The following is a 16,162-nucleotide window of genomic DNA, read 5'->3' on the forward strand; positions in this document are numbered from 1 at the left end:
CAGGATTCCGGATGCTATTGGCGATCTCCCTCGACGCCATACAGTTCGGTACCAGTACCTCACTTTGAAAAGGAGGGATGTTAGGTGCAGCGGAATGATTGTTTGCGCTTTGCTCAAGATGAGTGCTCCGAACTGTGCTCAAGGTTCCTTTTAGTTCTTATGGAAGGGACAGCCTTCCGTTCTTAATGGAAAGTGCTATGATCACGAACAAAGTGAATGGACACTGCGTGCAAGTGTATGAGACTGAGAGATAGAGAGAGAAGAGAATACGACACCAGAGACGTCGCAAAACCCTCCTCCGAAGGCCCCACTCGTCGGCGAGAGTGGTCTACTTTTTGATTGCACAAAGTGGTACAATGTGTATGCAATGGACTGATGCAACTTGGACTATGCCGATGACGACGACGACTTGATGGCTGAAATCTGAGATCTTCTAACTGCTGAATTTCGGGACTGTTTCGGTGGCTGAAAATGACTGTTTTGGCTGCGTTTTCATGGGCTGAAATTGGGGGTTCTTTTGCTACCAATTAGGGCTGATGTGGTATTGTTTCATCTGCTGAAAATCTTCGTTTTTGACTGCTGAATATCTGCGTGTTTAGGGCTGATGTCGCTGGCTGAAAACGCTGAGAGTTGCAGGGCTTGCTGGCGTTTTTGGCTGAAAACGGTGAGGCCTTGCAGAGGTTGCTAGCGATGCTGAAACGCTAATGGCTGGGAATGGAAAACGCTAGCAAACACTGATGCATCTGCTGGCGATTTGGTAGATCTGCTACCGCTAGGGGTGTGGGAGATGAAGGCGACTATGCAAGAGGTGGAAACGCCAGGGCTGAAGTGTGGCGAGGATGGGGATTCAAAAACGTTACGGTGCTGAGGGGTTACTGTTGAGAAGTTGCTTGTTGAGCGGGAAGCTCCTGCTGCCTCTTTTGTCAGAAAGTGCTAACTTGGGTTTGCTTATATATTAACTTAGCAAAATTGCCCTACCTACTTTTGTTGGAAAGTCACTTAAAAATAATAAGTGAAAATAACCAAAAATAGGGAAAATAGGCTAAATGCAATGGAAAATTCCCCTGACTGAATCTGATGGATTTTGAAGGGAATATTGATGATCATGTTGTGTGCAAGCAGAGGATATGCATCTATGCTAAGTGATTGGGCATGCACGGTCTACGAATATACTCACAAAAGTGCGAGCTCATTGCTAATCTAGACTTGACTGGTCTGACTCAACCCTGTTATGCTGTAGCTTGTCCACGGACACATAGGGTTGGGATGTGTCACGTGACATCCCCTCCTTTGCAAAGTGAGGTACTGGTACCGAACTGTATGGTGTCAAGGGAGATCGCCACTAGCATCCGGAATCCTGGAAGGGACTCTTCGCCGGCCCACTCTGATGTGTGGGTCGTGCGGTACTTGAACTTCATAAAGGTCTGCAACACTTGCTTCTTTGGGCGGCGCCGAAAGCGACACAAAATCTTTTGAATCTCCTGCCTTGCGTCAACTTCGTCTAGAGTCCTGCTTCTTCCGTCTTCAAGAATCTCCATGGCTGAAAATTCCTGAAACCATCTCCAACACAAAACCATGAATATACCCATTCCATGTAAAGTGAAGGAAAAAAATCTTATCTTCTCTAAAGACTGTGTATGCAATGTAGATGAGCATAGAGACGGAATGACTAACCGTTCATCAAACACATGCAAACAATGAGATCGAATTTTTTCTGTTTGATCGAAATCAATCAACTACGGCAAATCACAATGGAAATGCCCATGCGTGGTGCTCATACTATCATGTGCTTGTTCGGAAACTGTGTCATGCCAAGGAAGAGATATGGAATGTGACTTCCTGACATACATACTTTTCAGGTTTTCACGAAAAATCCGCATACATTCGTGCTCATCCATCAGAGAAACGTGCTCATACAGTATGTCCTGCCTAGGAAAAGGGATCACATAACGATGTTGACTAAAATACAGGAAACCGTCACGAATGAAACACTCGAACAATACGTGCGTATCAATCATGCGAACACATAATACTTCCTGTGAGGGTTCTGTGGACCTAGGCTCGAGAGCCAAGATCGATCCTTCGTGATTGATCGAATCTGCAACGAGGTTAGCGTCGCTAGTAAAAGCATCCACTAGCACATCATCCTTGTAAACAATCACATAATCTTCATGCAGCTCATCATGCTTCTGAGAAATCACATCTCGATCATGCAAATCATCATGCTTGTCATTGTCATCCAAATCATCATGCAAATCATCATGCTTCTCATAATCATGCAAATCCTGTGTGTCATGCTGTGGAGAAAAAGAGATTGAGAGAATCTCCTTATCCCGAATCCTTTCAACCTTGTCCTGCATATTAGCAATGAGAGACGGAGAAGGAGCAATGTCCTCTCCATGAATGACAGTAGGAGAATCACTTTTGGCATTGAGAGTTAAAGTGTTAGCCTCAAAATCATTGAGAGCGTTAGTCTCACGAAACCATCGAATGCCCAAAATCATATCACATCCTGAGAGAGGAGAAACAACAAATCTTCTAGTGAAGGCAGTCTGTTGAATTGCAAACAACACATCAAGGCACTCCTCCGTGATGAGAGCGTCCATACCGGGACGAAAGCCAGAGACCTCGATAGGAGATCTCGAACTAACTTCGAGGCGGGCTCTCTCAACAAGAGAGGAACTGATCACATCATGCATACTACCTGGGTCAAACAATATGACAAAACGGTGCCCCGACGTACGACCATAACATTTAATGAGAGATTCATCAATGGGAGGGTCCTGAGACACTTGGGGCACACTCGTGTTATCATTCATTGCATTGACAGAGGAAGTGGGTGTTGTGGGTTCTTTAGATCATAGTTACCCGGAACGCGGAATGGGAACAGCAACGGGATCCCCGCGGAATGGGGGAACGGCTAGGGGTCCGGAACGGGAACGTCGCGGAACGGGATGTATAAAAAACACCCAAATAGTGCAATTTTTAGCTCCTTGTGTTTAAATACAAGGAGTATTAGAGTGCTTTGACTCTAATACTCACAAAAAACTCGTTTTGAAGACCATTCAACCTTGCTATGACTAGATGATGAGAGAGAGAGAGAGAGAGAGAGAGAGAGAGAGAGAGAGAGGGAGAGATTTGAGAGAGTGGGAGGGAGAGGAAGAGAGCTTGAAGGCTTGAAGCCTTGAGCCTTGAGAGAGTGAGTCTTGAGAGGGAGAGATCTTGAGAGTGAGAGGGAGAGAGCTTGAGCCTTGAGGATTAGCTTGTGAAGAGAAAGGGGGAGGGGGGTGCATTTTATGAGTCCTTGAGGCCTTGCACACTTTCAAAAGAAGCCCAAACATTTACTTCAATTTTTTTCAATTTTTGCCAAATTTGTTTGTAGCCGTTGGCCGTTCCAGGGGCATTCCGGAACGGTCCGGGGGCGTTTCGGAACGTTCCGGAACGGCCGTTCCGGTTTGCATTGGCCACCCGGAACGTCAGACATTCCGAGACGTTCTGGAACGTTCGGAAAGGGAACTGCCCCCCGGAACGCCGGAACGGGGGCTAGGGGGCGTTCCCCGGTAACTATGCAAGTTTAGATTCATTTGATTCAAGCTTAGGACATGTTCTTTTTATGTGACCCTTAATGTGACAATGAAAACAACAACCTTCCTTAGAATAAATGCTTTGTTCTTCCGACGTGATGTATCCTCCTACAATTCCTTGTGCTACCTTTTCATCTGAAGTAAGCTTAGGTTTAGCAATTGTGCTAGCCTTACCCTTGAATTCATTGGAAGAATTCTTTGATGAGAGATTGTTGGAAGATTGGTTAGATTAGTTATCATTCTTACCATTCTTACCGTTCTTATCGTTCTGAGGGTTCTGAGAAGTCTGTGAGGTACTTGTGAAAGTCTTGTTCTCCTTAGGCTTTCCCTTGTTGTGCTTCATCTCCTGTGCGAGAGCAATCGCTACCGCCTTGTTGAGATCAATTGGATCGAGGAGCTCGACATCTTACTTGATATACTCGTCCAATCCAAAGAGAAAAGCCTCTTTGCGCTCATCATCCGATTTTCGTAATTGAGTGCCTAGCTGCAAAACACGATTAGAAAAAGATATGACTGGCATATCATTTTGCTTGAGAGAGCGCCAATCGTCCTTCAATCGTGCGAGGTACTGAGGTGGCATAAACCGCGCCTTGAGCTTGTCTTGGAAATCAGCCCAATCGAAGGAAAGGGGCATGAATTTGTCGGCTTCCTCTAGGTGCGCAGCTAGCTGTGCCTCTTGCCATGCGTGGTACCAATTGATGGCATCATCGGCAAGGTACATAGCTGCCGTCAAAACTTTGCTATTTCCTGTCTTCTTAGTTGTCGCAAAATAAGCATTAAATTGATGCAACCAAGAATGAATCACCGTAGCATCCATCTTACCGTCATACTTACTGAAAGTCAACTTCTCTGTGATTGGATGGTTGGAATCTGCGTTGTGGCTTGCGCCACTTGATTAACTCCCACGATCTTTGGGTGGTTCGGTCTTCGAAGCTAGGACTTGGGCAAGCAATTCTTGAGTGCATAGCTCCCTTCGAGCTTCACGCTCGGCCTCTGAAGCCAATTTTTGAGCTGTACGATCGGCCTCCAAGGCCGCGTTTCTTGCTGTCTCGTCTGCCTTTCTTTGTTGTTTCCGTTCTTTGCGTTCGTTGCGCTCACGTTCTAAAGCAAGGCGATTGTCTTCTTGTTGTGCGGCAAGTTTTGCGTTTCTTTCGTCGCGCTCACGGTCCTGAGCAAGGCGATTTGCTTCTTGTCTATTCATCATGGCCATCATCTGCTTGACCATTGCCTCCATAGGGTTTGGTGCACTTGGTGTCGTAGATGGTGAAGGGGGAGGGTTGAAGAAATCATCTCCTCGTGGGGAAGAGTCTTCGTCGCCTCTCTTGCTCATCACCTATATGCGAAGTATCCATTCCGCTTCCGGTGACGACCATGCACTATGATCTTGGGTTCTTAAGTTCGCGAGGAACTTGGGTTCTTGAGGGTCTTGAGGTTCTTGAGGTTCTTCATTCTTGAGGGTCTTGGGTTCTTGAGGCTCTTGAGGTTCTTGATTCTTGAGGGTCTTGGGTTCTTGAGGTTTTCTTTCGCTTCCAAATTGCGTTGGAGAAGGATCTTCTCTTCACCCGAGTTCTACTCCTTTCTGCGGGCGCACGCCTTGGCGGCCTTGCACTCACACCAAGGTTGCTTTTTTCCACCTCACGTCGATTGGCCGGCCGCTAAGTGCATGGTCCTCTCTCAATGAGTAAAAAGAGACACAAGGGGAGGCTGGACAAGCCCTTCTTTCTTGGGATTCGTGTCACTCTTCAACAAAACACGATTAGGAATCGACACGCCCAAGCGAACTTGGGTTCGTGCGACCTCAACAAGCAAAAAAAATTCTTGTGGTTCTTTCCTTGAGTGATACAGAACACTGCCAAAGCTCTGATACCAATGTTAGGTGCAGCGGAATGATTGTTTGCGCTTTGCTCAAGATGAGTGCTCCGAACTGTGCTCAAGGTTCCTTTTAGTTCTTATGGAAGGGAGAGCCTTCTGTTCTTAATGGAAAGTGCTATGATCACGAACAAAGTGAATGGACACTGCGTGCAAGTGTATGAGACTGAGAGATAGAGAGAGAAGAGAATACGACACCAGAGACGTCGCAAAACCCTCCTCCGAAGGCCCCACTCGTCGGCGAGAGTGGTCTACTTTTTGATTGCACAAAGTGGTACAATGTGTATGCAATGGACTGATGCAACTTGGACTATGCCGATGACGACGACGGTGATGACGACGACGACTTGATGGCTGAAATCTGAGATCTTCTAACTGCTGAATTTCGGGACTGTTTCGGTGGCTGAAAATGACTGTTTTGGCTGCGTTTTCATGGGCTGAAATTGGGGGTTCTTTTGCTACCAATTAGGGCTGATCTGGTACTGTTTCATCTGCTGAAAATCTTCGTTTTTGACTGCTGAATATCTGCGTTTTTAGGGCTGATGTCGCTGGCTGAAAACACTGAGAGTTGCAGGGCTTGCCGGCGTTTTTGGCTGAAAACGGTGAGGCCTTGCAGAGGTTGCTAGCGATGCTGAAACGCTAATGGCTGGGAATGGAAAACGCTAGCAAACACTGATGCATCTGCTGGCGATTTGGTAGATCTGCTACCGCTCGGGGTCTGGGAGATGAAGGCGACCATGCAAGAGGTGGAAACGCCAGGGCTGAAGTGCGGCGAGGATGGGGATCCAAAAACGTTACGGTGTTGAGGGGTTACTGCTGAGAAGTTGCTTGTTGAGCGTGAAGCTCTTGCTGCCTCTTCTGTCAGAAAGTGCTAACTTGGGTTTGCTTATATATTAACTTAGCAAAATTGCCCTACCTACTTTTGTTGGAAAGTCACTTAAAAATAATAAGTGAAAATAACCAAAAATAGGGAAAATAGGCTAAATGCAATGGAAAATTCCCTTGACTGAATCTGATGGATTCTGAAGGGAATCTTGATGATCATGTTGTGTGCAAGCAGAGGATATGCATCTATGCTAAGTGACTGGGCATGCACGGTCTACGAATAGACTCACAAAAGTGCCAGATCACTGCTAATCTAGACTTGACTGGACTGATTGAACTCTGTTATGCTGTAGCTTGTCCACGGACACATAGGGTTGGGATGTGTCACGTGACAAGGGATGTCACGTGACACATCCAACCCTATGTGTCCGTGAACAAGCTACAACATGATCAGGGTTCAGTTCAGTCAAGTCAGTCTAGAAGTGATCTGGCACTTTTTGTGAGTCTATTCGTAGACCGTGCATGCCTAGTCACTTAGCATAGATGCATATTCTCTGGTTGCACACAGCATGATCATCAGAATCCATTAGAATCAGTTAGGGGATTTTTTCCAGTGCATTTAGCCTATTTTCCCTATTTTTGACATTTTTCACTTATTAATTTAAGTGACTTTCCAACAAAAGTAGGTAGGGCAATTTTGCTAAGAAAATATATAAGCAAACCAAAGCTAGCAATATATGGCAGAAGAGGCAGCAGGAGCACCTTGCTCAACTGGCAACTTCTCAGCGAGAACCCCCCCCGGGCAGGAGACTTAGCGTTTTCAACCAAGGACAGCCAGTGTTTTCCTCCATTGCAGATCAGCCTCATCGTTTTGCATTGCAGACCAACCCGGCGATAGCAAGACACCGTAGAAGCCTAGCGTTTTTGCAGAAGCACAAATTTTCAGCCCTGGCGTTTTTGATTTGTAGATCAACCCTAGCGTTTTACAGATTCTCCGGGACGGAAACTCAAGAACCATCAACGTTTTCAGTTTTCAGCAATTAGCACCCGTAGATCAAGTCCCGAACCTCGCAGATCTCACCTTCACGCAGCAGTTCCTCGCCGCACGGTCAATTTCGCAAGCTTTACAGTTTCAGCCCGGAAAACGCAGATTTCAGCATCTGCGTTTTCAGCGCGTCGTCGTCATCGACATCGTCATCGACATAGAGTCAGAATTCAACAGATAGAAGATTAGCAGATTTCAGCCCATAGCGTTTCTGGACAGCAGTAGAAAGATTGTAGATTTCAGCCCTTAGGTCGTCATCACTGTCGTCATCACCGTCGTCATCGCCGACATAGCCTAGACTTGCATCAGTCTCATGCATTCCATTGTACCAGATTGTGCAATCATAAGTAGACCACTCTCGCCGATGAGAGTGGGACCTTCGGAGGAGGGTTTTACGTCTCTGGTGTCGTATCTCTCTTCTCTTTCTATCACTCAGTCTCATACACTTGCACGCACAGTGTCCACTCACTTTGTTTGTGATCATAGCATTCTCTCATTAAGAACGGAAGGCTCTCCCTTCCATAAGAACAAAAGGAACCTTGAGCACAGTTTGAAGCACTCATCTTGAGCAAAGCGCAAACATTCATTCCGCTGCACCTAACATGCACGCTACATGCGAATGCGAATGCAGAAGAGGGTTAGGGTTCCAGTCTCCAACTCCTCCCATATCCGCGTAGGAGGCAAGTAGATCTTGGTACTCAAGATATGGGTTTTCGTGTATCTAATGTCGATCTTCATTCAAAGACATGGTAGACATATTTTCTCAATGGTGTCATCCATGTGTTGTGCCCACCTGCTAGTCTAGCATGAGGTAGGACCCTGACTCTGCCTTGCGAGCAAGTACTACCACTCGAATAGTCCTATCATGAAAACATTGCAGGTGAAGTTGAAAGGCAATGGTGCTTGGAGGTATTTCCAATGGTTGCTTGTCGACGGAAGTGGATGCACGCTACATGCGAATGCGAATGTAGAAGAGGGTTAGGGATCCAGTTTCCAACTCCTCCCATATCCGCATAGGAGGCAAGTAGATCTTGGTACTCAAGATATGGGTTCTCGTGTATCTAATATCGATCTTCATTCAAAGACATGGTAGATGTATCCTCTCAATGGTGTCGTCCATGTGTTGTGCCCACCTGGTAGGCTAGCATGAGGTAGGACCCTTGTTCCTAGGCTTTCCTGGGGTCAAAGTCTCTAGTGTCGAATAGACACTGCATCCTTTGTGAAAATCACTTCCATGCCTAACTTGCACACTTCGTGCACAAACATTTGATGAAAACCCAGCTTTGGAGCATAGAGAATGTCACGTGCACACGGCCTAGGGGTTTCACTGTCCCTTGAGTTTCGGCTTTCATCAAATTAATGTCCGGCCTTTTAACTTGTCCAGGCTACATGCCGCATCATCACATTGCTCTCCAAGACAAATTCATGAATCTGGGGTCTCTATCTAACATTATAGAAGTAGGTATGCTTTGTAATTTGAAACTTTGTGAGACAAACACTTTTACCAAATGGTCACCTTTCACTCTCTTCTTTACTGGTCCAAATTGAGCATGTTTGTTGAATCTGTCGATTATTGTCCAAATACCATGATGCCCACTATGAGTCTTTGGAAGGTAAAAAGTGAAGTTTATTGCTATACTGTCACAAGGTCGATTTGAAATAGGTAAAGGCTATAGGAGTCCTACCGATTTGTGCCTATCAAACTTTACCTTCTGACACACCAAACAAGTGCGCACAGACTCATCCACGTCCTTCTTGAGCTTAGGCCGGTAGAAATACTTTTCCATCTCTTTTAAGGTACCCTCAATGTCTATGTCCAGCAAAAGGAGGAATGTGGCACTCTCTTGCTTCAATCTATGTCACACACAATATGGATTTTCACATGAAGTAACCTTGCTTGAGAGAAGATCCTGCAATTGTCTCCCTGCTTTGTACCTTGTCAAAGGTGTTAGCAAATTCTACATCTATAGCATGTTGCTCGAGCATTTTCTCAATGTTCTGATGATGTACTGCCGTGATGACGGATATCTGCGGCTTGTGAGACAATGCATCTGCCGTCGCATTCTTCTTTCTCGTGACGTAAACAATCTGGAAATGGAACTGCGACTAAATATTTGCCCATCTCATCTGCTTATCTGAAAGCTGTTTTTGGGATAAGAAATACTTCAAACTCTGATGATTTGTAAACACTACGAAATCTGCTCATAGTGTGTATCATTGCTAATAGCTCCTTCTCTTGAATCTGTGCAACCCTCTCACATATAGAGAATATACGACTCTCATAAGCTATGACATAGCCCTCTTGCTGTCACAAACTGCAGATGCAGAGCAGAGCCACATGTGTTGTTTCGTGTTGAAGCAATGTTAAAAAATTACCGAAAGAGGCACCATCGTTTGGGGCTAGTGCTCTCTTGGGGTGGAACTCCGCCACTTTGTGTCTCGTGTGTAGTGTTTCTCTATTAGTTTAGTTGTTTTGAAGTCTAAAGTCTGTTCAATTTGTTCTTTTCGGTGGGCATGTGGTGCCTTTCCGTTACGGTGGTATAAGAGCTCCAATCATTTGCTTTTTTGAAAGCATAGTGGTCCTACCAAGAACAGACAGAGCACAATGGCGTTTCTGGATTTTACAGAGTATCTGTTGTTTCTTCTCGACGAGCTTCGCGACATACTTTCGTGGCATCCTCAACAAAATCTCTCGATGCTTCAAAGTTTCCAACAGTTCTTGAATTACATGTTGCGCCCTCTGATGCCCCAAGGTGGTATCACCTCCTTCAGCACGGGAAAGTGCAAGAGCCTCTAACCGACAACCTTCTCCCAATTGGGGGTGTTTTTAGGAACGTGGTATAGCTGTTTGACCTTGATCCAATACAACCGCCTATGCCATCGCCATTGCCACCACCTCCCCCACCACCACCGCTGCCACCTTGGTACAACAATTGGAGCCCTTATGGGATCCCTACCATCCACATCCGGGGTTTGCTTCGAACCAACCAAAAGATTTCAAGGATGGTGGGAGGACGGTAAAATTTTCCACTTTTTTTGGAGCGAAGAATAGGAAGAATGTCTTGCAGCTCCTCCAACAATTTGACAACACTGAAGAATCAAAGATTTCTGGACCTGCAGGATTTCTCAAAGATAATGCTATGCAGTGGTGGAGTTCAATCGCTACCCAACCGGATGCTCCACCCTCTTGGGAGTGGCCCTCTGGGCACTTAAAAACGTAAAAGGGACGCCCAAGAGCAGAGCCCCAAAAGCTTCACATCCAAAAGCATTAATCCCCAAAAGCATCTGCGCCAAACCAGCTAGCGCAATATCTAGAAAATCTGTACAGTCATACCATGTCAGCATGGTCAGCACAAATTGTGTAAGTTCTAGCCAGCTTCAATGCTTTTGGTATTTTTAGGGTCTAGACCCCTTCACCGGTGTCCATTAGTTGGTAGGGTTAGGTTTTTATTTTAAAAAAACTTCTGTTTAGGTCTGTCTATCAAATCTTTACAGCTCTTTTGGATTCTCTAACCCCTTGTCGTCTTGGCCATTTCCTCAGTTGGGCATGCCACGTCACATACTTGTGACAGTGACAGCCAATCACTTGGCCAAGCTGCAGATTTTCTGATTACATGGCATGCCTGAATTTATAGTGTCAGATAGATTTACGAGCTTGTTTGGAGAGTTCTATGGTGTCTCGTGGACTGGCACCACATGCCAACGAAAAAGAACAGACTGAATAACTTTATGCACTTCAAGTAAGAACTGAATTGAAAGAGATGCATGACACACGAGACGAGGAGTGGCAAAGTTCCACCACGAGAGAGCATTGGCCCCAAACCTTGATGTCCCTTTCAATATTTCTTTATATTGCTTGAACTTAGGACAATGCCGGTACTCCACGCTTTGCACCTTCACCTGGAAGCTTGCCAAAGAATGAGCCTTCAGCCCTTGGCTCATATTTAAAGGTCCTTGGCCTACGAAAAGCAGTTACGTAAAAAGCTTCAAACTCAAAAGCATCTGGTCCCAAAAACTGGTGTGAAAAGCTGCCAGTGCAAATTACAAGTGCTACATCAGCACATTTAGCATAAAGCGCGGAATTCTGTACTGTCTGCCATGTCAGCAGTCCAACGCAAAATCCGGGTCTTCCGTACAACTGCCATGTCATCACACAATTCTTCCTTGTGTGTGTGTGTGTGTGTGTGTGTGTGAGTGGGTCTAGCTTTGTTTTGATCTCTTAAGGTCGCTTGGGCCCCATCGGGTGGGGTCTCATAAGTTGGTGGGAACTCCTCTTCAAAAATAGGCCACTCGGCAAGACTTTGCAAGTTGGTAAAACTTCTTGTGTTGCTTCTACTTCTTCTTAGGGTTTAGGCCCCTTGACCGGGATTTGCAGGTTGGGTCCGTTCTTCAGTGGCTTGACACGCCAACAGTTTGTGGGTTGTGACATATGGGATAATAGCTTGCTTTTGGTGGAAGTGCCTATGTTTAAGAGGCTGCTGTCATCCTCTCTCCACTTAGCTTGCTTGGGAACTTTTTACTCTCTTCAGGAGAGGTTTTTTACCATGGCTTTCAGTTTTGAGAGTTTGCTAGTGTAGCTATGGTTGCCAAGAAACTCATTTCTTAAATGAAGAAACTTACGGAACATTTCTATTGTTTTGAAACTTGTCTCCAAAAGTTTCGAAGGTGAACGCTTCTTACTTGTCTCTATGGCACATGGACCTCTTACACACTTCCTGCGTTCTCAACTCAAGGCGAGGTTTGCACTCTCTTCTAGTCTTTATAAGTAATCTTTGCGTCAAGGCGTGATATTAATAAGCTTTGTACATGCATATTTATGGCTTGTCACTTATGATTGTTTACGAAACTTTTGAGGTGGCCTAACAAAACCGTTGTGAAATTTTTAAAACTTGTTTCATATGAAACTTTCCGAAACTTCATGGCTACTATGCATGTGGCTAGTTGTATCCAGTTTTTACAGTTTCCAGTTTGTTGCCTATGGGTATCCTTTGTAAACAGTGATGTTCTTGCCCTCAGAATTGGCACCATTTGGGGGTCATTTTGAATGGTAACAGCAGTCTTTTCAAATTGAAATTTGGTGGGCAATAGACACATTGCTGACTTGATATTCCACAGCACCAAACTCTTGTTTCAAGTTTTGATTGATGTGGTCAGCATTTAGTGTCTTGGTGAGTGAGGTTTGTTTTAACTTTTGTGATCTTATATTTCTGCTTCTAATGGTGCATGTATCAGGAAACTGATCAACTGGAGTATCTCATTCCAAAAAAGACATCTCTAAGCCATCGGCTACCAATGGGAGATCAAGGTTTTGTCGAGTTTGTTGGATACCTTCTACAAAACAATCCAGCAAAGCGCCCAACTGCATCAGAAGCTTTACGGCACCCATGGCTGTCTTACCCTTACGAGCCTATATCCGCATGATGTTTTTGAAACAGTCATGTAGTGCTTTGATGCATTGAAGTGTGCTTTTCCCTTGGCCCGTAAATTTATCGTTGTATGTGAACCTATTTGTTGAAATGTAAGGCTTTAGGAAGTAAAGAATCCCCCACAGATGAGAGTGTCTTGCCAAGCCCTTGTTACTTAGGACCGCCTCTGGGTGATGGGATTATAAGCTCTTAGTCCCAACCTTGTATATTGATTGATTTTTACAGCTTAGTCAAATGTAGTCTGACCTCACAGCACTGTTTTCTTGAATCTACCAGTACAGGTTGTACAACAAAGGCCGCATAATGAAGGCTTGGTTGAGAGTGCACCTGACCTCAAGAGTTTTACAAGCTTATCACGTAAAATGGGCTATTAAAGCATTGTTTTAGTCACTTTGGTCAATCTTTGATATTTTGTATACGTAAATATCATTAGAGATGTTTCTGCTGTTTCTTTGAAGTACATACCGATGTTGGAGCTTCGACTCTTCCGAAAAGGTGCCATCATTAGAGATGTTTCTCTCTCTCTCTCTCTCTCTCTCACACACACACACACACACACACAACCCTACGAATGCAAGCCATGGTTAAGGAGGCTAGGATGTTGCATCAAGCTCTTCAAGATGGCTGGCCGAGGAGGAGGTATCGAAGCGACCCTTCTAGTTGCGCGCGCTCGCGCACACACACACACACACACACACACACACACACACACACACAACCCTATGCATGCAAGCCATGGTTAAAGAGGCTGGGATGTTGCATCAAGCTCTTCAAGATGGCTGGCCAAGGAGGAGGTATCGAAGCGACCCTTCTAATTGGTCATTCAAGGGAATGCTTAAAATGGTTCAGCAAGGCTAGAGGCCTTGGACTACTAGTCTAAAGGTGCCTTTAAAAGCATCATTTTTTCTAGTTCTTTAAAATTGATTTTTAGATCTTACTAGATTTGGTTGTGGTTAGTGACTCTTCCTTTTTAAGAAAAGCAGATGTGAACTTAGATTTCCTTTTCTTTTCCATTTTCCTCCATCTTCCTCCTTTCTCTTCTGTTTAGATTTGCATTCGAACCGTACATTCTTTCTCTAAATTTTCCAATGCTCTCTCTCTCTCTCTCTCTCACTCTCTCACTCTCTCACCCATATCCATCTCCATGAGACGAGCTAGCACTAGATTGGTAACAAGACAGTTTTATGTCCTTGGACACTTTTGCGCCATCTTAAATGAGCAATTTCTTGTAATTATTGCTTGAGATGCTAGGGAGTTTCTAAAGTGTTCTATATCCACAAAGCTAGCTTATGACTTGCAAGAAATTGGACTTTTTTGGGTTATTGATTCCACCTTCAAAGTTTGGTTTGAGTATTTTTAAGCTTAACGTGATTCAAAGAGAGCGGTGTTTTTGACCAATTTTCATTGGCATTAGATCATTTTAGTGATCTCAAAAGTGCTACATAGCTAGCTTAGGTAGTTCATAAGGTATTTTTATGCTTCTAGAAAATGGAATGGCTATGTATTGGTAGCTATGATCCTTTTGTGAAGAGGTCTCTATCCTAATTTGTTGGTAAAATTAAGATGTCTTTGCAATCAAAATGCAATTATGAGTGTGTATATGAAGAACTCACTATGTAACTCTTCTTCCTTGAGTTTAGAGGCACTTAATACCCTAAATAGCAAACAACACCTAGGCAAGAGCGATTTTTCATTTTACCACTTGGCATCAGGATCATTTTGGGTTAATGTTATGTTGTCTTCAAATTGCTAGATTTCACTCATCAAACATGGTACATTTCAATCTTAGGTCCGAATATAAACGTGCAATCCCAATTTGGCACCAATTTGGTAGGTTTATATATCATCCAGAGAAGGCCGCATCGTGGAAGCCAATTTTTTCAATAGTGTAGTTTTTGTACTTGATAGGTGTGTTCCAAATTGTCTTACGAAGACATGTTTTGATGCTTGAGTATGAAAGGAAAGAGCCCAAGTGTGTAAAGCAAAATGATTTATAGTGTTAATGATAGGTGTACACGTAGAAACATCGATGATAGGCCAGCATAATGTAAAAAATACACTTTTTTGTACTTCATTCTATGCTCAAAAGAAAAATCTTTGGCCTACAAAACCATAGACTTTGGTCAAGAATTCACTGATGTTTACAAAAAAATTAGGCTTGTTGTCTAGAGTTTTTTTTGTACCTTGCATAAATTGGTCTTCACCTAGGAAATGTGTCGTTTTTGGTCAAATTGATCACTTCTTTGGCTTTGAGAGCTTCTCATGGCCATATAGTTAAGAGTTGTGAGTGTTTTTTATTTTTCCCACATAAAGTGTGGTGTTAGCTCTTAGATGAAGTAAGGACTTCTAAAAACACATACATATGACAAGAGTGTTTAGTTCTTTTTAAAAACCCTAAAAGGACACTTTTATGTCCTATTTGGTTACCAAACTAGTGGTAGATGTCTGCACTTTTTACACTCTTCGACTAAAACAACCTTATTATTTTCTCCTTTGTCTTCTCAATCCTCTTTGCTACTTCCTATTTCCTTTCATCTTCTCTCTTAAGGTTCTTTCTCCAAGTCCATCTATCCTCCTATCTCAACACACAACTCTTCACATTGCTCTGTGTGTGTGTGTTTTTCATGCACTTGTGCAAACTTCTTTCACCCAAGCTTTCTTTCATATCTTATAAAGACATTACAAATACACCATTAAAGTTGTGCGTGCATGTCAATTGTGAAAAGGAATATGCTATATTACATAATGCTTGAGCGAGCTACGATGTGCCTAATGCTGTTGTATCAACAAATTGCAAGGTGTAGTAACTGGTGCAGGATGCATCAACTACAAATGTAAGGTCACAAGGCCTTTGATATCTAGGTAGATGGCTCTACCTATGAATGGATCCTCTGCAATGCTCTGCATTTTTTTTGGAACATTGTATTGATCCTCCAATTCACTAGCAATATTTTGAATGGCTTGCTTGTTTATGATTGCATTTGCCTCTTCTTTGGATAGACCTGAAGCTCAAACCCACGATGCAAAACATTTCCCTCCATGTATTTTTCTAGTGTTGTGATTGATAATTGAACTTCCAAGTTGCGAGAAGTCACAATGCCACAATGGTTAGTGAGCTGTTAGTTTATGCTTATTTGAGTATTTTAGAGCAATGGATGCCCAATAGTAAATCAGTAACGCCATTTAATCCTATGTATGAAATGCTTCTGAAGTGTAAACCTCATTCTTTTAGTGTATTTTTTGAAGTGCCTAGTGAAGACAGTTCCTTACTCTTTCCATATCTTATGATTTTTCACTCTAATATAGGGTGTCCTTATCCTCTCTAGTTGTCAAGTTCTATTTCTTGCGTGGTGTGTGTGTGTGTGTGTGTGTGCACGCATTGCTTGCATTAGCAAATGCTTGAGAATGCTTAT

General features: G+C 43.8%; 1 protein-coding gene across 3 annotated transcripts in view; it reads left to right on the forward strand.

The window, feature by feature from the left end:
• Nucleotides 1-13,139, forward strand: part of LOC147435949 (uncharacterized) — a 51,574-nt gene extending 38,435 nt beyond the window's left edge. The window contains exons 8-9 of one of the 3 annotated variants that reach the window (XR_015185144.1): nt 11,981-12,061; nt 12,556-12,673. Coding sequence is in view for 1 of the 3 variants with exons in the window: in XM_086488851.1 (XP_086344977.1) it covers nt 12,556-12,744 (189 nt within the window). In the remaining 2 variants the exon portion in view is untranslated. Of the gene's footprint in view, nt 1-11,980; nt 12,062-12,555 lie in introns of all 3 variants that reach the window. The other 2 variants (XR_015185145.1, XM_086488851.1) reach the window with 2 other exon arrangements.
• The last annotated feature ends 3,023 nt before the right edge of the window (nt 13,140-16,162 follow it).

The sequence above is a fragment of the Adiantum capillus-veneris genome, chromosome 18 (assembly GCF_014529385.1).
Source record: "Adiantum capillus-veneris isolate H3 chromosome 18, ASM1452938v2, whole genome shotgun sequence".
Classification (NCBI taxonomy): Eukaryota; Viridiplantae; Streptophyta; class Polypodiopsida; order Polypodiales; family Pteridaceae; genus Adiantum; species Adiantum capillus-veneris.